Below are 21859 nucleotides of genomic sequence, written 5' to 3' on the forward strand. Positions count from 1 at the left end.
GTTCTTCCCACTCTCAGCATGGGATACTCAGACTCCTATCTCCAGCCCAGTCCTCTCTCCTGGACTCCACCTGCTGGCTGGATAGTGCCACCGGCCCCTTGGATGTCCCACAGGAGTTTATTCAGAGGAAACATGCTTGGCTATGAATGCCCTGACCTTCCTACCACCACACCTGTCAGCAGTCCACAGCCACGTCACTGCTCTCCCTCTCACCTGTTTAGCCCTCCTCCTCCTGAAAGCCAGTCTCTCCAGCTGTATTTTGGGCTCCTCTTTTTCTCTCATCTTCTCAGGACTCTCCCATGAGTTTATCTATTGTTTCCTCTCAGCTGGTTGGGTATCTCTCACTCACTACTCAATCCTTTATCTCTTCAGGGGAAACCTTTTTAAAAACATTTAAGTTTTTGTCTTTATTTCCTCACTCCTCAAGTTTTTCGGTCCAGGTCCCACTGCTATCTGAAACTGCTCTCCTTGATGTCTTTGGTAACCAGCATTTGTGACGACCATTCTCCATGAAAAACTCTGCCACTGACTCCATGATCATTTATCTGGTTTTCCTCCTGCATCTCTGCTCCTTTTTAAAATAAATTTTTTGCACCATGCAGCATATGACATCTTAGTTCCCCAACCAGGGATTGAACCTGTGCCCCCTGCATTGGGAGCGTGGAGTCTGAGTCACTGGACCACCAAGGAAGTTCACTGTACTCCTCTGGCCACCTTCTCACTTAAGCTTTTTTCTTGGCAGTTTTATCCATATCCATGAAGTCACCTACTATCTCTTGGCCAATTAGGTCTGTCTTCGTTTTTCCTGCCTAGACTATGTTGCGAGGTACCTCATACTCAGAATGCTGAATGCAGGGTCACCACTGAGGCCTGGTTCTTTTTCATTATTTCATATTTCAGTGAATGGAAGTACATAATTTCATCTGGTTATGTAGTCATCTTTGATACCTTTGCTTTGTATCTACATAAAACCCACCACCAACCCGGATCAGTGTTACTTTCCAAATATCAAAGGCATCACTTCTCTCCAATTTCACTGTTTCACCATCTCTAGCCTTAATACTGGAAGGCTTTCCTTCTTTGATTATTGCTTCCTCAAAGTCATTCTCATCATAGCAACCAGATTCATCTTTTCAAAATTCAAATCCGGCGAGTTCCCTGGCAGACCAGGGACTAAGACGTAGACCTCTACTGCTGGGGCCCAGATTCAGTCTCTGGCTAGGGAGCTAAAAAAACCAAACAACCTGCTCCCCACCCCCATGCCCCAGATATCTGAATCTGAACTTGTGTAAAACCATTAAATAACTTTCAATTGCTCTAAATCACAAAATTCTTAAAATGGCCTGGCTTCTTCCAAGTTCTGGGTCTCTGTTCATTTGGCTCCCTCCTCAGCTAACCCCAAGGGCTTGGACCTCTTCCTTTTGCACAGGTCTTCTGTACAGTCCCCGTCTACGCTTGTGGATTTAATTATCTCCTGGCTGATGGCTGCCAGGTCTGTGCACCTGGCTCCCTACATGCCCCTTCCCTCTGGGGACCTTCCTCACTGTTGGCATCCTGGTCCAGAACACTGGCAGGGGTTACTACATGATTTTCTCCCTGGTCCGCTTACCCCCGCCCTGAACCTCTCTACACTGCATCCAGCGATGCCTAAAATCTAAATACGATTATACCACTTCCCTGCAATTACCTTCCAGAAGCTCATTTCTGTTAGGCTAATCTGGCAGTGTTTCTCAAGGGAAGCACCACTGGTACTTGGGGCAGTTGCCCTAAGCATCACAGGATGCTTAGCACCTCTGTGCCCATTCCTCCCAAACCCCTGCCTCCCCCCATTCCCAGCCTCCTGGCTTGGGGGCAGTTCTCTCCCATGAGCTGCGAGCTGTGCCGCCCCTCCTCCACCTGGTATGGTGCCTCTAACCAGATCCTGACATACAGGGGGCTGCCACAGGCAACTCGTTTCCTGTGTTCCCAGTGTCCTAGACTGGCTGGTCAAGGATGGGCCATCAGTGCATGACTGAAGGACGGAGGGAGTGTGAGGGGCCCGGGAGGGACCAGGTATCCGCCACCACAGGCAGAGAGCGCCCTCTGGCGACCACAGCCTTCCCCATGCTGGGAGACAAAGACCAGCAGAGCGGGTGACGAGCCCAGCCAGTACATTTTCCTGCCTCCAGGCCTCTCCTGACCTAGGTATTGGATTGTGGAACAGTTAGGGGAAGACAGCAGTCTGGCAAGTCCTGTCTCTATGGAGGCACTCCCCCATGGCCCTGCCCTGCTCCTGTGATGCCATCTCCCGACTCCATCCTCGTCCTCCCTTCCACACCAGCCACTCACCAAGTGCATTCTACCCACGGCGGCTGCCCACATCAGCAGTGTCCATCTCCAGTGCTGAGGCCTCCCTGACGATAGCCCAGGAAGGGCTCACTGGCGACAAACATTAAGGGTTTGTGACTTAATCCAAAGGCAGTTCTCTGTCAGCATTTTACCAAATAACTTCTCCTTCCATTTAAAAACGCCTTTTGGATTTTATGACTCTTCTGGCTGCTTCCTCCAAGTCTGTCTTTGCCTTAAATGCTAGTACACTACCACTGATACACTGATGGTGCTCAGATTTCCATCTTCAGTCTGCGTTTCCCTACTGAACTCCAGCCACATGCACCCGACCTCCTGGATGACCCACAGTACCTCAAAGATAGCCCAAGTTCAACTCTTCACCTCCCTCTACCTCTTTTTCTTCATTTACTAGCTAAGAGGCACTCCAAGTGAGATAACTATGACTTCTAGAGTCAAGAGGACCTAGAGTCTAATCTTAGCTCTGCCCGAGCTGTATGATCTTGCCCGTGTTAATGTCTGAAAAACCTGAGTTCCCTTCTCTAGAAAGCAGGAATATTTACAGCTACTGGTTCCCCACCACCTAGAGAAAGTCTAGATTCCTACAAGACTCTTAGATATGGCCCGAGCCTAACTCACTAGACTCAATACCAGTTTGAATTAATTTTAATTCTTTGATTGTACCAGATATATGGGCAATAATGTGTGCTTTCTCTGGACATTCATTCTCACACTAAATTCTCACTCTTCTAGCAAGTTACTACCTATCATCTATCCTTCAGGTTTGAGCTCAGACCCCACAGTGTCTGGGAAGCCTCGCCGGCTTAGGCTCCCAGGACAGTGGGAACTGTCTCATTCACCATCATATTCTCAGCACCAGAGGACCTTACATTACATTTGTATGGACTGAAGGAAAGAAGCAAGCAAAAGACATAAAGATAGTTTCCAAGAGTGTGTATTACACAGGACCGAGTGCAAGAAATGGCAAACAAGTTCTATGTTTGCTTCAAAAGCTCATCAGGTGCCAATGCCAAGTCCTGATGCTTCTGAGGGCCCCCTGGGTCTTGGCCCTTCTGGAGCAGGCTGGGCCCAGACTCCGGGGTGAAGGGGCAGCTCTTGCATGGAACATCCTGCCTCCTGTCACCTGAGGCATCAGGCACTTTGGTGATGACCAGTGCTGGCTCCTCTTTCTCTCTCTGTGCACACTCAGACTCCCATAGCCAGCTCTGGCTGGGAACCTCACAAGGTGGATGGGCCAGCCCAGGGGCACTGGGTGGCCATGACTTCCCCTCCTGTCTGGGGGACAGGTTTGTAGGGTGGCCTGGAGTTGTAGTTTCCAAATCTTGGGAGTTGGCTGGCCTATCTTCCATTGCTGCCTTTCCGGCTGGGGATGCCCTGTCAGGGCCCTTGAAGAGGAATTTCCAGGACCATGGGCCCAGCTCGCCAGGGGTGGAGGCAGTGGAGCAACTGGCAGGGATGAGTCCTGAAGAGCTCGGACAAAGTGCTGTCAGTGCCTGGGTGTGGAGGTGCTGGGCTTTCCAGCAGCCTTCAGCGGGGATGGGGTCTGTGGGGCCAGCCTTCCCCAGGTTGGGGGCTGAGGACGAGGAGCTGGAACCCTCTTCAAAAGCCTGTAGGATCCCAAGCTTCTTCTGGGGGATACCAGGGCCTTCCATTCTGGGAGATCCCAGTGTGACCCCTGTCAGTAGGCCTGGGACCGCTGGGCCCTGGCCCCTGGGCAAGAAGGTGTCCTCTTCCTCACCCTCTCCTGCTCCTCTGAGGGGTGGATCCTGGCCCCTTTCTCGGTGGGGTACCAAGCTTGGCTCCTGAACACCTTGGCTGTTCTCAGGCCCCTCATCAGTGTCATCTTCCGAAGAGTCAACCTCCCGGATGGCTTCCTGCTTCTGCAGTGACTCTCGCCGTTCAGCCCTGTCCTGGCGGAGGGTGCCTAGGGCCCGTGAGGGAGCAGCCTGCAACACCCCTTTTCCTGGCAGCGCCCCCTTTCCAGACAGCACACTCCTGGTCCCAACTACCTCCAGAGGGCTGACTTCCCTGGGGGGCAATTCCTTCTTTAGCTCGGGGTGGGGCAGGTCAAGGCTCTGTTTTCGAGAAGTGGCGAGCTTCTTCTCAGAAGCAGCCAGTGCAGCTGCCAGTTTTTCAGCCGACTGCACCCTCTTAAGTAGTGGTGAGCGGGGTGGCTCCGCGCTCTTGGGCCGTGAGAGTTGCCGGCCTAGGGGAGGCGACAAGTGGAGCTTGGTGGGGAAGGCCTGGGCCCCATGGCCAGAGAGAGGTGATGGGGAACGCTGAGGTGAAGCTGCTGGCGGTGGTGAAGGGGTGTGGGCCAGTGGTGACAGCGGGATGCTGCCCGCCGACTTGCGCCGTGGAGAGCGGTACTGGCGTTGGAGCTTGGGCGCCAGACCGTGGAGGGAGCTCGGCCGTGTGTGCCCAGAGCCGGCGGGAGAACTGGGCACGCTGGAGCTGGGGGAGCTGCTCTGTGATGAATTCCCCCCAACTTTGCACAGACAGACACACACACACAGGTAGAGGAGTTAGCTCTTAAAAGTGACTGAGGGGAAAAACAGGGCTTAGCCCTGGAATGTCCCAGATCATCAAGGTGACCCCACCAGGGAACCAGAGCTCGGGCTACAGACATGAGGTCATCCCTCGCCTGTCACCTCCTCCCCAGGACTGCTGGATCTGCTGGGGGTGGGCTGAGAAAGAGCCTTGGAGAGGGATAGGTGAGATGCACAGAGGGCCCAGGACTCTGCCACCTCCAAGGGGCTGCTCTGCGACTTGCGGGGAACCCTCCATACCTGAGTGCACAGCTTCAGGGGTCACCCGGTAGCCCTGCGTGGGAGAGCGAGGAGAAAGGCTGTGGCTGTGTGTGGGCGAGCCTGGCCCACTCTCGCCAGATGACAGGGAGCGGTTAAGGGAAGAAAGGCTGCGGCTGGTGTGGAGCAGGGATGCCTGCTTGGTGATCTTCCGGAACAGGGAGCTCCTTTTTCTGCTGCAGAGATGAGGTCAGAGGTGGTCTGAGTTCTGACCGGGGCACAGCACACACTGGGCCCGGGGCTGGGGTGCCCGGCGCACACCGGCCCTGGTGTGGCTCAGAGTGGACCCCCGTGGCTGAGTCTGGCTCACCTTTCTTGTCCATCCTTGCCCCGACTCCGCTTGCTCCTTCGGGCCATCTTGGCCTTGTAGCTGCCCTTCCGAGCAGGCCCCACCTTAATGGACGTGTTCTCCAGGGGAGTTGTTGAAATAGACACCTTGTTTCCACTCTGGGGAACAAAGCATGTGCCCAGACTAAGGCCGCGGCCATGTTCCTGCCCCGGTCCCTCGCTCCTGGCACAGCTGTCCACAGCATGAGTTTCTGCCTCTGCAGCACCAGGTCTGAAACAGGGACCGCCTCCCCTCTTCACAGAGCAGGAAACAGCTCCACTGGAGCCCGAGTGGCTCAGGGTTGGGAAGAGAGAAAAGAGGCTCACAGGCCTGTCTTCAATTCCACAGCTCGGCAGGATCCCCGCCTTGATCAAGGAGGGTGTCACCTTCCAGGGAAAACCCTCTGCTCCAGCCACACCCATGTGTATGGGCGCCTATCTTAAGTGCCAGCTGTGCGTGTGCCCCACTCCCCTACGGCCAGTCACAGACTCAAGGCTGGGGTCATGCAGGGGTTGCAGGCGGCACTCCCAGCACTGACCTTCAGGATCAGCTCCACCACCTCCGTGTGCACCAGCCCATGCACAGGCTCCCCGTTGACGTGCGTGATGAGGTCCCCCTGACGCAGCCCTGCCTCACTGGCTGGACCTCCATCCTCCACGTGCTGTGCCGGGGAGAGAACAGTCCTCAGTCTGGAGCCTGGGCATGAAGGGTGGGCCTACTTCTGCTCGTCTCCACCCCACCCTTTGACCCTGGAGGGTGGTGTGGGCGGGGACAGACAGGCCCTAGTAAGAGGAAGGAAGAGGAGTGATGAAGTTGGGGGACAACAGGTCTGGATGGCCCGACATACCCACACCATGTGGTGCACGGTGTAGACATCTGAGTCACCCATGTAGACACGGATGGCTCGTAGGGTGAAGCCATACTTCTTGCCGGCTCGGTGGATGACGATGGGGGGCCGTGAGCTGCTGAGGGCTGGCAGGAAGTCCCTGCTTGGAGAAGAGTCCCTGGATGATGGGTTGGATGACTGGGAATGTGGGGACATGGGGCTGGCCAGTGGAGAGCAGGAGTGGTGCTCTGGAGAAGGAGAAGCTGGGACTTAGCAGGTCCACGCTTGAGCCCAGCCCATCTGGGCTGTTGCTCCCACACAGCTCTAGTCACAGAGCCTGCCTCCAGGCCTGTTTTCCCCACAGCCTCCGAGCAGCAAAGCCCCCTCATGTGCCCAGACCCTCACAGACCCAGGAGGTGATGGAAAATGGCAACAAGCATTTACTGAGCGCTTACTTTTATGTACTAGGGACCATACAAGTACTTCATACTTGAATGTCACAATTATCCTATGAGCTACCATTATGGATATTCACATTTTTTGATGAGGAATTTGAAGCTCAAAGGGGTTAAGCAACTTCCTCAAGATCAAGGGCCCTTTAGAGATGGAGCCAGGATCTGAATGTAAGCTCTCTGCCTTGGAGCCTGCACTTGCCACACAGTGCTGTCTGCTTTCTGGTGCGCACACACACAACCCGAGACTGATCCTCACTCCCTTAACAAACGGACAGCAGTGACACGCAGTCTTTCTGACACCTGCTCCTCAACACAACACACAGACACACCTGCTGGGGTCAGAGCCCTGGCCACAGGCCCATAAAGAGGCCAAGGCCCTTGCTATGAACCTTGGTCTTCACTCCCCGGGGGCCTCACCGGCAGGAATGAGAAGGGACAGGGCCGTGGCTGAGGCGGACTTGATCACTTTGTTGATGGGGCGAGCGGTGCGCTTTTCTATGGAGTCCCCGGAGAGCAGCCGCTGGCGGGCCCTGCGCACCGCCAGGTCACTGATGGCCTTGGCTGTGGCTCCCTCCGCCAGCTGTGGGGTTCCGCGGCCTCCTCGGGTCTCCATGGCTGTGGACCAAGCGAGCAATGGGGTCCACTGTGCAGCTGAGCCTCCACTCCGGGCCCCCCGCAGCACCCCAGCCAGGCCCTCCACTCGCGGGGCCGCACCTGGGCTGGGGGCGCTGCTCTGGCCAGCAGGCTCCTCATCCAGCTTCAGCCGCCGCTCGGCCGGCCGTTCCACGGCAGGCCCAGACGCCCCCTCTCCAGACGGGGTCAGAAGCCATGCACCCTCCTGCTGCTGCCTCCTGGGGGCGCCAACAGCCTCCTCAGTGCCCTCCGGGAAGCGAGGCACGTCCAGGAGGCCCGAGCAGTGGCGCCGCACTGTGAGTGGAGGGCTGGAGTCGCTCTCGGTGTGGGACGACTCGGACACCGACAGCCGCTTCCGTAATCTGGGAGACACGAGGCCGAGGGTGGAGGGCCCGGCGGCCTCCCTCCTCCAGCCCAGGCCTCCTCGGGGGCTCGGCTCACAGAACCTCCCTCCGGGAGCCGCACGCGGGAAGGCCCCTCACGGCATCACGTCCTTCCCCGTCATCGGTGACCGCCCCACGGAGGGCCGTGCCGCCCACCCTGGCCCAGCTCTGAGCACTCACATCTCAGGGGAGCCGATCACCCAGCTCCGCTCTCGGCCCCTCAGCCCCGCCAGGCCGTCCGTGCGGTCCTCCTTCTCCTCACTCAGGCTGCGCTTGGTGGGGGGTGGCGTCCGGCGCTCCTCGAGCAGCGAGAGCCGCTCCATGCTGCTGTACACCTGCGGGCACAGGACACCTGCCGGGATGCCCAACCACCACACCGCGGGCCACAAAGGATGCCCGGCGCCTGAAGCCCAGGAACTGGAGCTAAGTCTCCCCTTTCCTCCCCTGTACACAGCTGATGAACATTCAAGGAAACAGCCATTCCACTGGTCTGACCTGGCCCCACCCTGGCATCTCATACCTCAGGGCCCTGAGTAGACCTGGAAGCATCCACTCCGTGCAGGTGCGGCCCTCTCCCCTCTTTTCCTGGAGACGGCGCCAGCCCCCGCCCCCTTAGGTGGCCCCAGCACGTCCCTCAACAGGTCTGGTCCTCCCAGTTCTCCAGCTGGGGCTGCACCGGTCGCACCTTGTTGAACCTTGGAGAACAGGACGAGAACTGGCGAATCTCAAGGCAGCCATCCTCACTCACTTCCTCCTCGTCCTCCGAGTCCACGTGGTGGTATCGCTCTGAGCGGGCTGGGACACACACGGCAGTGCCTTTCAGAGGCCCTGGTGCTGGCCTCCTTCAACCCTATCAGACCTTAGGAGGGCCTGGAGAAGTGACTCCCAATACCAAGCTCAGGGCACACAAGTGTCTCTGGGCACAGGTAGGATTCCCACGCCTCCCTGTCCCACCAGTGGCCTTACTGTCAAAGTAGCTGGTATCATCCTCTGACTCCAGCTGAGGAATAAATTCAGCCTTCTGGCGAAGAAGTCCTGTCCAGTCCAGACCAGTGAAGAATGGGTGCTGCTTCACCTCATAGGCACTGCCTGTGGACAGGGATGGTTTGGGCGGGTGGAGTCCAGGTCAGCATATCCAGTGAGAACCTAGTTCCCGAGAGGCTGGGCCTGGAGGCCTCAGCTCCAACATCTTCCTCTTCTGCCCACAGGGAGCACGGCAGTCAGGAACCAGGGGCACTGCCCACATCTGAAGCCTGAACCTCCCAGTTACACGGAAAGCCCCGCCCCTCCCTTATTGGGGCCTGTCCCACCTGTGCCCAGTCTCTCCAGTGGGTTCTGGTGGAGCAGTTTTGAGGTGAGATCTTGGGCATCCGGCGGCAGAGCATCGTCCCCCTCAGGCCACACAATCTCATCTGAAGAGTCATCGGGGTGACAAGGGAAGGAGTGGGTTAGAGAAGGTCTCAGAAGTCGTGGGCAGAGTGGGGAGCTGGAGAAGAGGGTCCTAGGATAGGATACGCCGTGGGGAGGTATAAAGGGCCCAGCCCAGAGCCGTGAAAGCCTTGCCTGGGACCCACTTCAAGTTGCACAAGTTCCTCTCTCTCTGGGGGAATCTCCCACATCCTCGACCACGGCTGGTTCTTTGATCCAGAGTAGCCACTGAAAAGCAGTGGTGTCCCCTGTTCTAATCTCCAGCTCACCCTGCCTTTATACTCCCGACACATGTACACTCACACACACACACACACAGAACTCACACTCACAGCACAGGTACACCCATGCACATATGCGGGATCACAAACGTGATCAGAACAAGTGCTAGGTGACACACAGGGTGTGCACGTGTACATCTGAAGCAAGCACACCAAACACACACATAAGAATTCAGAGCAAGAACTTGTAAGCCTCACACATGCTTGTGTAAATCATATCTGTGGATCTGGATTCTGTCCCCACAGTGGGCTGGGGTGATGGTACCTACCACTGATCACTTGCCCAAAGAGCTCCTCCGGAGTGTCTCCAAAGAAAGGGACGCAGCCCACCAGGAACTCGTACAGGATGATGCCCATAGCCCACCAGTCCACCGGCTTCCCATAGCCCTGCCGCAGGATCACCTCAGGTGCAATGTACTCTGGGGTCCCGCACACCTGGGCACAGAGAAGTTGGGGGGCTCAGCACCTGGCATGGTGGCTGGATGGGTGGGGGTGCTCCCGCTTCTTGGAGCAGAAAGTCTCTGAATGAAGACTCATCGCACTCTGGTTAACGAGCAGAAGTGACAGGAGCCCCAGGGCACCAGAGCTGGCGCTATCGGTGCGGTAAGTTTATGTATTTCCTAATTAACTGAAACATCTAGTTCTATCCCTTTCGGCATGGGGTGCCTACAACTGGCCTCTGCCCTCGAGCCTCCCAAAGAACAGACCCCATGGCCACTTGACTACTACAGCGACTTGTGGACAGTCACAACCCGAAATGTCAAATCAGGAAACGCCCAGAGGCAGCCCAGTGGAAACTTGGAGCTGTGTTCTCAGGACATAGGCGCTGGAAGAGCTCTGCCCTTCACTGAGGCCAGGAGCCTCAGGACTGACCTAGTGTCGGCTCTGACAGTGTCAGCGGTCCTGAGACCGATCTCCCAAGCCCCAGGAGGAAGGTGATTTTGGCTTTTCTATCCATTTGATTCTCATGGGCCACCCTGTTTCCAAAGGTGCTCCCTCTCAGCACATCCCTGGAACCACAAGGAGGAAAAGACAGGCGCTCTCAGTCTTAACACTGAGCTGCAGGGAAAGCATGCGGCTCCCAGTCCTTACTCTGAGGCCTGGAATTCAACCCCCAAGCTCTCAACCGTCCTTCTTACCTGCTTGTCCAGGAACTCCCGCGCATCCTTTTCAATGTGGCCCTCGTACAAGTTTGTAGTCAGACTCATAAGGCCGATTTTGGAAAGGCCAAAATCAGTGAGCTTGATGTGCCCCATGGATGTAATCAGCAGGCTGGGAAACCAGAGAAACAAATGTCTGGAGTTATTTCCTGGTCTTCCAAGAGTGCTGACTTTAGCACACTCCCCCTTTCCTCACTCAGACAGGGGGACAGGCAGCTGTGAGAGAACAAGCAGCTCTGGCTGGGGGAGAACTGCACTCGGCATGAGCAGCTAACCCACATTTGCCCAGCCCCCCGCCCAAATGGGTCCAAATGGGTCCTCTTCTCAGTGAAAAGCAGTGTTTCTCTTACGTACTGAGCTCTGTGATAAATGCTTTAGCGATTGTTTATAAAAATATTGTGGCTCATGAAAGGTCTTACAGAGGAATAGCACAACCAAAGCAGGTATTATCATCCCCAAGAGGAGGAACACGAAGCTCCAAGAGGATTAATTCACTGACCTGAGCTCACAGAGTTAAGGAGCGCTATGAATGCAGTCTGTCTAATGTCAAAGCCGCTTTCCATGACAGAGGTTTATCACCCCAGCCTCAAGATGGAAACATGGAAGATGTCTCAGCCTGCTCTCCCATCCCAGCCTCACCATTTCCTTTCCACTTCCCCATCCCTCTCTTCTCCCGCCCGACTCTTCTCTAGGGCAGGCACTGCTGTTTGGGGCCTAGGCTACTGCTGTGGTCTCACCACCTCTTTCCATGGGCAGTGATCTTCCTAAACCTAAACCAAAGTCTGAGTGCGTCACCTGGTGGTTAACAGATCCTTCAGAGGCTCTCTGTGTGTATTCTGCGCTTAGTCGCTCAGCTGTGTTCGACTCTTTGCAACCCCATGGACTGTAGCCCACCAGGCTTCTCTCTGTCCATGGGGATTTTCCAGGCAAGAATATCAGAGTGGGTTGCCATGCCCTCCTTCAGGGGATCTTCCCAACCCAGGGATCGAACCCAGGTCTCCCGCAATATAGGTGGATTCTTTGCTGTCTGAGCCACCAAGGAAGCCCTGGGTCAGAGATTCTCTAGGACCTTTTAAAACTCAACCCAAACTAAATAAAAGGTCCCTTGATGGTTCAATCCCTGCCCCTCAGTCACTACTCTAACTAACAGTCTCAGCTTCAGCCATACTGTACTGTTTGTAGTTCCTCACACCTGTGTGTGTCTTTGTATATCCTGCTCCTCAGCATGAGAGAGTCACCCACACTGGACTTAAGCTCTATACATCAGGGACGAGAATACAGTGCTTGGCAGAGAGCACATGCCAGCAGATGTCAGCCCACTTGCTCTGCCATCTACTAGATGTGTGGGTTCTTTTGCTTCTGCTTGGGTTCTTGGGTAGAGCTCCTCAGTGATTCTTTGATGTCACCAAGGCCTTACAATGCCCTTGCCGGACCTTGCTGTCAATGTTCTTCGCATCTGGGGATAGTCAGGGGTTAGAGTACCAAGCCTGGGTGCACACCCACATGAGTAGCCATTTGAGATAAATTCAAACATGCTGTGTCTGCCTTCATTTATCTTGAGACCCAAGTGGGAGACCCTAGACAAGGGACTCGAAAAGTGGGCATACTTGTCAGGCTTGAGGTCACGGTGCACGATGCCGTAATTGTGTAAGTACTCCAGGGCTAGCACGGTTTCTGCAAAGTACAGGCGCACCATGTCCACTGGCAGGGCCCCGATGTTCTTCAGCAGCGTGGCACAGTCTCCTCCTGCAACAAGCCCAGGCCACCATGAAGGAGGGAGCCAGTGCCCTGCTCCAGATGGTCTTAGAGGCCCCAGAGGAGATGGCCTCACCAAACTCCCCGGTGCTAGAGATGGTGATTCTAGCACCCCTGCTGTTGGTGTGGGTGGGAGACAGACTGTGGACCGGAGCAGGAGCAAGAGGAATCAGCCAGGGACAGTCAAGGCCACTGTTCAGGCCAAAGAAGGAAGGAACCCAGGCCTCTATGCCTGTAAGTTGACTTGTTGGGACAGGACTAAGTTATTTTGGGGTGGGAATCCTGTTTATTATAAACACATCTGGCTGATATTTCAGCATGTGTTATTTCCTTCCTGTTGGCTGTCCTTTGAAGTGAAGTGAAGTCACTCAGTCGTGTCCGACTCTTTGCGACCCCATGGACTGTAGCCCACCAGGCTCCTCCATCCATGGGATTCTCCAGTCAAGAAAACTGGAGTGGGTTGCCATTTCCTTCTCCAGGGGATCTTCCCGACCCAGGGATGGAACCCAGGTCTCCCACATTGCAGGCAGAGGCTTTAACCTCTGAGCCACCAGGGAAGCCCTTTAGTTTTGAGTAAAGTAACACTGTAAACTCCCAGCACATACCCAGGGAATTAAAAGGGGAGTGTTGTTCCCAACTTCAAGACTTAGGCAAAATGTCTTTGGAAGCTGTGCACAGCCCTGACGAAGGGAGGGGAAGGCCACCGGAGAAGCTGTGCTCTGCCATGCTGTTCTGCGCCAACCTGAGCATGCTGTATGCTCTTTAAGGGGTGCCCCTCTAAAGTCATCTGTCAGGGTGGCAGCCTGCCTTTCTCCTGAGGGCCCAGATGCAATCCTCCCAGCGACTGATCCTGGGCGTGGGTGGCTCTGCTGCCTCCTCGGTCCTGTGTGGTGCCAGTAGGCTGTGGGCTGTGCAGGCTTTGGGCACAGGTTTTACAGCTGAGGGGCATATACACCCCGTCCCAGAGTGCCTCTCTCTCTGCCTGACGTGGGCAGCCTCATGGCAGCTACTGCTCCAGAAGCCTCTCCCTGGGAGAGGCACGGCACCTGGTGCCCGCCATGGCCAAATGGTCTCTATGATCCTAAAGCAGAAACCAGGGACAAGGACAGGTGGGGAAGCTGGGCCCTGAAATGCCACACACCCCCAAAGCTGCTGGGCCCTGATCAGGGCTGTCTCTGACTGTGCCTTGGCCCCCAAGCAGGCCACCTGTCCCCCAGTACCTTCCACATACTCCATCACCATGCACAGGTGGCGCTTGGTTTCAAAGGAGCAGAACATGCTGACCACAAAGGGGTTCTCGGCAAAAGTCAGGATGTCCCGCTCCACGAAGGCCTGCTGGATCTGGTTCCGCAGGATCAGGTTCTGCTTGTTGATCTTCTTCATGGCAAAGCGCTGCCGGGTGGACTTGTGCCGCACCAGGAACACGGCCCTGGAAGCAAAGCCTGTCTGTTCCCCACGGCCCTTGGCTATGCCCTCCGCCACTGCCAGCCTGGGGGTCAAACTGACTCCTTTCGCACCTTATCAGTGTATGGAACAGAGGGGCAGGTGGTGTTCAACAGTGAGAAGGACCCGAGGGCCTGCCCTGTGACCTCATTGAGTTCCTGAGGACACAGCTCAACCCTTCCTCAGAGCTCATGAGTGGAGGAGTGCTCCCAAGGGAAGAGGGGCTCTTGCCCAGGAAAGGCACCACGCTCAGCTGTCAGAGGGAACTGCACTCTCGCCTCCCTAGGAGGCTTCACGGAGGGAGAAGGGCTATCCTGAGGGACAGTCTTGCTGCCCAAAGGACCAGGTACCACTCACTTCCAGAAAGAAGAGCCCACGGGCCAACTGAGCTCCAGTGCCGGCCACACCCGACCCCTGCCTTTACCCATAGGCGCCATTGCTGATAAGCTTAATGGTTTCGAAGTCCTCCTCAGAGGGTGTCTTTTTCGATGTCAGAGATGCCCCACGGCCCTGGAAGACAAGGGAAAAGGCAGGGGGCAGGCATGCTCGTCAGAGTGCACACACCTGAGGGGGCTGTGCCCCAGTGTCTGCCCCGCTCAGCCCTGCCGGAGCCTCCCGACTCCTCCCGGAGCTGAACAGCCCTCAGCCCGTGCGGCGACCGCCCAGTCCGCTGGCCTTCCTGCACAGTCTCTGAGAGAACCCACAGCCCACACTCCACAGGGCTCAGGCCCCAGGGCTGAGGCAAGAGCTCAGAGTCTTTACCTCAACCGAATCATCTGTCTCCGGAGTGTCGGGACTGTCATAGCTGCTCAACTGGGCCATTTCTAGAAACAAAGCAAGGACACAAGACAAAAGTGTGCGCGGCAACCTCAGGCCTCTCGGCCACCCGCTCGCGCCACAGGACAGACGTGTGCAGCGGGGGCACAAATGCTCCCTGCACCGGTCTGGGAGGTGATCTGCGGCTCTGGCTTTAGTGGAGTCACAGCTTTTGGACTTGTTTGCCAAATAACATTGCCACTCGTATCTCTCTAAGTCCAGTGCCGTTCAAAAGGCCTGGAAAATTCTATAAAGCTTCCCTCAAACTCGGGGCAATAGCTGAAAACAGGCCTGAAGCTGGTAGCCGGCCCCCGTCCTGCCGGCCAAGACTCTGCTCTGCTGGATGAGGCCGGGAAGTAGGAAAGGCAGGGGCGGGACGACTAGAGACAAGGGACTCAGACGCCCACCTTTACGAGAGGCTCAAGGTGAAGCCCGGAGTCGGGACCACCCCAAGACACAGGCGGACCTGTAAGGTGGCTGCAGGAGAGGCAAGCATGCAGATGAGGTGACCGTTTTTGAAAATGTGATTGGGGTCCTTGTGTTGACCTCTTTTGACCTTTAGGATCTAAATCCAACCCAGGTGCGCCCAAGACAACTCTGCTTGGGTGTCAGAAGGCAGATGTGGACAATCTCGAAGGAGTGGCTCTTTTATGACACAGAACACAGGGTTTTCCTAAAGCCCTCGGGCCTCTGAGGCTGTGTTGTGTCCCTGTCCAGCTAACCCTCTTCTTCCAGTGGTTTCCCTGCTGTTAGAGCGTGTAGGCTGTGGGGCCTCTTTGCAGCCACGAGGCTGCATGCTCACCCTCTAGGGGATCCCGTGTGAGGCCCAGTTGGCTAACGATGTAGCGGGGAATGTCACATTTAATCCCTTGTCCCTCTTTGGCGTGGCCCTCAGCTGCTTCTAACAGGTGGTAGAACTCTTCAGGGTCAAACTCCTGTACCGGGGAGAGAGGTAGTCAGTGGTGAGAGCTACAAGCAAAGGCTGCTGGCCTTTATGGTTTTAAGGCATTTACCCAGAGCAGGAGGAATAGGAAGACTTCCTCTTTGTGATGGACACCCCTACCCCAGAATCCCCAGAAACATCATGAGTCAGGGACCAATGGGGACAAAGCTGTCTTAAAGGTTACCTCCAGATTGGACATCCTAAACATCTGCTGTCTTCTACAGCAAGACGACTCAGAGCTTTCAGTTTCAAGAGAGCTCTGCCTATCTGCTGGTCCAAAGCCTTGTGCCAGCCAGACACAGCATTGTCCGGAGTCTTCCCATACCTAGTGCAGAGGGGCAGTCCTGGCCCACCTTCAATCACACTGCACAGCCCTGGTGGCACACACCCATGCTGTCAGGCATCTACTGAGCAACCCCTGTGTCCTGGGGTCTAGAGAGCCATATGGACACAGCACAGAAGTCCCTGTCTGCCCAGAGCACAGAATAATGAGGGCCTCACTGACTGAGTGCCTACTAAGTGTCATACTTGGCGCTAAGCCCTGATGATACCTCTATGATCTTGGGGAGGAAGTCAAGTCTCACAGAGCTGCATGGATTTGACCATGGCCACAGAGGTAGGGACAAAGACAAAACCACTGCACAAGCCCAGACTTAACTGCCAGCCGCTGTTTAACCACAGACTTCATGTTGTTGCAGGAGTGGCCCTCTGGTCACCACAACCCCAGCCTCCACTGCTTTCCTTTACCTCTGTTCTCAGGGGTTTAGAAAACACCACCACCACCTATTTGGGTAAAATCTAAGCCAGACTGGGAAATTCTGTTACCTTCTTCTTCCTCCATCCCTGTCTAGTCAGAATGTCTCCTTCATAAACCCCCTCTACCCAGCTCTCTTTATCTGGTCTCTCCCACCGTCCTAGTTCACGGCGTGCCTCTCTCACATGAACTGTATTAAGAGCCTCTGCCCCACTGTCCCTGGCTCATCCTGCCTTCTCCCCCAATTCACTATCCGTGTTGTGCCCATAGTTATCTTTCTCAGGAGTAAATCTCATGGAGTATTACTCAGAAATAAAAAGGAACCAATTACTACTGCATGGAATAATATGTATGAATTGCTACAAAATTATGCTGAGCTAAAGAAGTCAGAACATACTGCATGATATAATTTATATGAAACTGTATAAGAGGCAAACTTAACCGTAGAGAAAGAGCAGATAGGTGGCTGTCTGGAGTGGGAGGCGAGGTGGGGAGGGGAAAGTGGCTGACTGCAAAGGGCCACAAAGGGAATTTTCTGAGGTGAGAGACATATCTTCCATCTCAACTGTGGCAGTGACTAGACAGGTGTAGATTTGTTAAAACCCACTGAACTGTATAACCAAATAGGATATATTTTATTGTATGTAAATTATACCTTTACAAAGTTAGTTTTAAAAAGTAAATCTGACCACATCACATTCTTACCTAAACTTCCTGATGGCTCCCAGTGGCCTTACAGATAAACACAAACTTCTAAGCCAAGAACCCGCACACTTCATGGTCCTGTCATGATCCACCTCCCAAGTTTTTCCCTCACCAGCTCTTCAGACACACCCGTACTCCATCAAATGTCCTTTCTGACAGCTCTCCCCTGGCAAACTCACAGTTATCCTTCAAGTCACTGACTAAGCTTCATGTTCCCCAGGGGGCCTTCACTCAACATTCATTCCTGTCCATCCTGAGAAGGACTAGGGCACGTCCTTCCCCATTCCCCATGTTCCCACTGCACCTTGGATTTTCCCCCTTCACAACACTTCTGCCAATATCATAACTATTATTTGGACATCTTCAGGCCTTATACCTAAGGGATTCAAGATGAATCCTAACCCTGCTGCAGAGGAGGCATTACGGGATCAGGATTCTGCTTTACTTATACCTGTACCTCCAGTGTCTCGAATGAAGGAGGCAAGTAAAGTGTCACTGAATGATCAAACGAAGGGTGGACTCAACTTGTGCAAACAAAACTGGCCTGTGCTCCTCAGCCCTGGGGCCCCCACTAACCTGGGCTTGCTCAGTGTGGGGTGGGCAGATGAAACCTCTCCCCACCACTCTCCTCAGGGGTGTCCACCTTTCCTCAGGGACTTATTTGGTCCCCCAGTGCTTGCACATCATATTTAAATAAGGACTTCAGCAGCAGAAATGGCAGTGGGTGCCCCCACAGTTCTGCTGTTAGCAGAATACTTCCTCTGCGGTCCCTATTCCCTCCCCTCCAGCCACCACCCCCCACCCCAACCTTCCCAGAGCCCACTCACCAGGCATTCCAGGAGACGAGCTGGGCGGGCAATGACAATCATCAGCTTTTTCACCAGCTGCATCACAAAAGCCACTTCTGAACTCTCTGAGCGCTCATGAGCCTGTAGAGAAGACAAAGGTAGCTTGAGCGATCTGCGGGCGGAGCGAAGCAGGACTGGCCTGAACAGAGCCGACTCTGGGGAGAACCGCTTTGTAGTACAGAGAGCTCTGCAAAGCAGAGACCTTAGAGGGGGTCAGAGGGCCATGAGCAGGAGCCACGTGAGCTGGAGAACACTGCATGACACAGGAATGTCACACGGACACACCGCTTTACCTGCTTCTCCATCCAGCAGGCTTCACTTACCTACCAGACCCCAGCTCAAGAGGCAGCTCTCAATGGAGCCTTCACTGATGCTTTCCATCACAGACAGACTGTAAGGAATAGAAAGACCTCAAAGCAGGAGAGCGAGGCGAGCAGCAGGGACTTCAGAGAGCGGCTCTGGCTGTAGTGGGGATGGTGCCTGAAAGAGGGCAAGTCTAAAAGGAGGAAAGCCCACCAGCAGGCTATGGCAATAGTGAAGACGAAAAAGGCATAAATCAAGGAAGTAAGAATGTAGGGAAATGGACAGACTGGGTCATCTGAGAGCAGCCCTGAGGGGTGCGAGAGGCAATAGATGGTAACTGCAGCTCCAATCTTAGGGAAATTTCAGTGAACCCCTAAATGAAACAGATAATATAAAGAGATAGGCAATTTAGGTAAGGATAGGTAGTAGTAGTCAGTAGCAGTTAAGTTGCTAAGTCGTGACTCTTGCAATCCCATGGACTGTAGCCTACCAGGCTCCTCTGTCCATGGGATTCTCCAGGCAGAAATACCGGAGTGGATTGCCATTTCCTTCTCCAGGGGATCTTCCTGACCTAGGGATCGAACCCAGGTCTCCTGCATTGTAGGCAGATTCTTTACCAACTGAGCTACAGGGGAAGCCCCAAGGATAGGTAGAGAACATATTCCCTTTAGCTTTAAAGACAAAGCAGGTAGGTGGAAAAGAGTTCTGTTTTGGACCTGGAGAGTCTGGGGTACTACACCAGCCACTTCCTCAGGTATTTGCTCAGCCCAGGAGAGCTTCTTTTTTCTGGAAACTGCTCTGACTTCTAGAATCTGTATTGTGTGGCTGCACTTTCCCTCCCACTTCCTACAGCTGACCAGAGGGGATATAGGTGCTGAAAGATGGATGGAACAACAACGGTTAATATCAGGGTGACAGAACTGTATAACCCACTTCTGGGGAAAAGGATGAGCATACCTACCAAAGAGAGAACAGAGTGGGCCGGAGGAAGATGACACTTCCTGGGCTTTCCACAGGTTCTCATTTCTAGCTCTGGTCCCTTCCGAAAGCCTGGTTGCATTGCTGTCTTCAATTCTCTAGGACCTGCCCTTTCAGTCTTTATATATTAAACTGTTCTGAGGTGGCTCTACTACTTGCAATGAAGAATACCAGCCAATGTGAGAAGGAAAGTGAAGGATCTGAAACTCAGGAGAATGCAGGTGGGCAGGGACCCTTAGTGGGTGGATGACAGCTGAAGACATGGGAGCTGACAGGACTGAGAAGAGTGAAGAAGCAGAACGGGAGCATGGATGCTCAGGAGGGTGCTCCTCAGAACACCAGAATTTAAGAGAACTTGTGAAGGGGCAGCAAGATGGGAGAGAACAGTGTCACGACAACCAGGGGGAGGGGAGATCAAGGAGAGGTTTGTTCACTGTGCAAACTCCTGCAGAGAGGCAAGCAAAGAGGAGGGCTGAGAGAGGTCACAGGATTTGGCAACTGGCCAGTTAGTTCTTTGGGGACTTTTGCCTGAAACAGTTTTAGTGGCATATGGGAACAGAAAGTGGAAGGCAGGACGCTGAGTAGTGAATAGGTTGCAAGGAAAGAAATATAGCAAATGAAGGCCATTTAAAAACAAAACAACAACAACAAAAAACCTGGTTATTAAGTGAGAAGAGAGGCTGGGCACTTGATGAAATTGTGTTCACTCTTTTAAAGCGCAGCCCAAATATCAACTGTGTGAAGGCTCATCTAAGACCCCTGCTCCATGACACACACACATACACACACGAAGAACAAGAAGTAACAGCTCCCTTTTCTACATTCTCCTAGCTGTTTGCTCATAGCACATGGTACTAGCATGTTGTCTTATAATTAACTGTCTCTACAGCTATGCTGCTGGGCCTTGTGAATAGACAGCCTGTGTCTTTCTTTTTCCCTCACGTACTAAGCCTAGCATAGGTGCCTCTTATCAGACGTCAATGCTTGCTGACTGAGTGTTTGAAAGTGTGAGACCTTAGGCTCTGGAATGAATAACCTGGGTTTGGGTTCCAACTCTGTTACGCAAGGAACAAGTTACCTTGGGCTAGCTTGGCCCCTTTAAGTTTTGGTTTTCTCATCTGTTTATTTAGAGAATAATATTAGCACCTTCCATACAGTGCTGTTGTGAAGTTAAATTAGTGCAGTAACTAGCATATTCATGTACCAAGGTTTCCCCGCAGGCATCTTTCATTCTAGTCATGTCAAACTACTTTACCTGTAATGTCCAGAATGTACCAAGTTCCTCCACACCTCTGAGAGGTTGTTTGTACTCCTTCCTAAGTCCAGTGAACTCCTACCTCCTCATCAAGATCCAGCTTTTCCTGAACTCTCCACAAAGTCAGCATATCCTCCTCTGTGCTCAGAATTCATCTCTAGCTAGTGCTCATCAATCACACTTACTACAAAAAACAAAAGTGAGGTAATTCATAGAGCACTCAGTGTGATGTCTGGCACACAGGACACTTCAATAAATAATAGCTGTTATTTTTACTGTAATTCTTATTGATGGGTCTGTACACCCCCATCAAAGGCGAATTCCTTGAGCCAGACCCGCACTGAACTTCTTTTCTGCATTCCTAGGGCCTAGCAAACGACAGAACATATGACTACACTGGCTCCGTGTCTAGTATTCTTCCTACTTCCAGGGGCAATGAGTCTGGAAAAGGCCTGTAGTTTCTGGGCAGGACTCTGACTTTAGCATTCCAGAAGATCAATCTTAGACGTACAAGCAACCTTGGAAGTCTGGTTGATTTACCTGATATCTCAGTCCCAGATTCCTATCTATCATTACAGAACTGTTAGAATGTTATTCTTGAACGGAAACAAACAGCTGCCAGTGATGTTTCATGGGACTTTAGCTTTTTAAAACTGTATTTCTGCAATGTCTGAATACTTTTAAAATCAGAGACACTTTTAAGGAAGAACTTCTTCATCTATTAAAATCAAAACCTTTCTCACAGTAACTCTTGTCCACTGGGCTTGTCTGCCTTTTAGGGGACAGAAAAGCTATGCATCTATTACATACGAGAAGACTTCCAGTATCTGACAGCAATGATCGTGCTCCTTTCTCTAGATTCAACTTTTTCCTAAATTTAAAAAAAAAAAACCTTCCTGCTCCTAACTTCTGGACTAACACACTGGAGTCCATTTGATTATCAGCCTTGGCTCTCAGCTCAGTTGGTGAGAAGGCATGGGTCTGGAGGTAACTGGGTCTGGCCTGGGAAACACTCTAGTGACATGAAGAGCCCAGCCCCAGGGAGACAGCACATCTCCTCCCCTAAATTGTGCTAATGGTGTGATATGAACAGCTGTGGTCTGCGGAGAAGCACCCATCACCCAAGTGGAGAGGTGGAGAGGAAGCCAACAGTGGAGCACGAAGTAGCGAGGACTAAATGGCCTCTGGATTACTTCACCCAGAGACTTCTCACGCTCAGGAGCACCAGGTCTCTAAACCGTCTGTCCCCACTAGAGAACTTCTCACTATGTACAGGGAGTATCGGCGAACAGATAAACCCACAGAGCAGTCCTCAGGACTGCTTTATCTTGCCTGAGAAGAGGCGGTCTCAAGGCTCTGCTTACACCAGTGTAGACTACCTTCCTGTAAGAGGCCTGGCCTTCACAAAGTCC

The 21859-nt window shown here is 53.6% G+C and overlaps 1 protein-coding gene across 6 annotated transcripts in view; it reads right to left on the reverse strand.

Moving 5' to 3' along the window:
* Positions 1 to 3268: 3268 nt before the first annotated feature.
* Positions 3269 to 21859, reverse strand: part of MAST2 (microtubule associated serine/threonine kinase 2) — a 206815-nt gene continuing 188224 nt past the window's right edge. For 5 of the 6 annotated variants that reach the window (XM_052637206.1, XM_052637205.1, XM_052637208.1 and 2 more), the window contains 19 exons: positions 17891 to 17992; positions 15464 to 15596; positions 14608 to 14669; positions 14270 to 14355; positions 13623 to 13831; positions 12255 to 12393; positions 10627 to 10759; positions 9757 to 9922; positions 9089 to 9190; positions 8745 to 8867; positions 8464 to 8573; positions 7959 to 8113; positions 7477 to 7757; positions 7180 to 7377; positions 6329 to 6555; positions 6020 to 6142; positions 5464 to 5600; positions 5136 to 5329; positions 3269 to 4834 (listed from right to left, as the gene is read on the reverse strand). In XM_052637206.1, coding sequence (XP_052493166.1) covers positions 3321 to 4834; positions 5136 to 5329; positions 5464 to 5600; positions 6020 to 6142; positions 6329 to 6555; positions 7180 to 7377; positions 7477 to 7757; positions 7959 to 8113; positions 8464 to 8573; positions 8745 to 8867; positions 9089 to 9190; positions 9757 to 9922; positions 10627 to 10759; positions 12255 to 12393; positions 13623 to 13831; positions 14270 to 14355; positions 14608 to 14669; positions 15464 to 15596; positions 17891 to 17992 — 4194 coding nt within the window. In that variant the 3' untranslated portion in view covers positions 3269 to 3320. The remainder of the gene's footprint in view (positions 4835 to 5135; positions 5330 to 5463; positions 5601 to 6019; positions 6143 to 6328; positions 6556 to 7179; positions 7378 to 7476; positions 7758 to 7958; positions 8114 to 8463; positions 8574 to 8744; positions 8868 to 9088; positions 9191 to 9756; positions 9923 to 10626; positions 10760 to 12254; positions 12394 to 13622; positions 13832 to 14269; positions 14356 to 14607; positions 14670 to 15463; positions 15597 to 17890; positions 17993 to 21859) is intronic. The other variant, XM_052637207.1, reaches the window with a different exon arrangement.

Source organism: Budorcas taxicolor, chromosome 3 (genome assembly GCF_023091745.1).
Source record: "Budorcas taxicolor isolate Tak-1 chromosome 3, Takin1.1, whole genome shotgun sequence".
NCBI classification, from domain to species: domain Eukaryota; kingdom Metazoa; phylum Chordata; class Mammalia; order Artiodactyla; family Bovidae; genus Budorcas; species Budorcas taxicolor.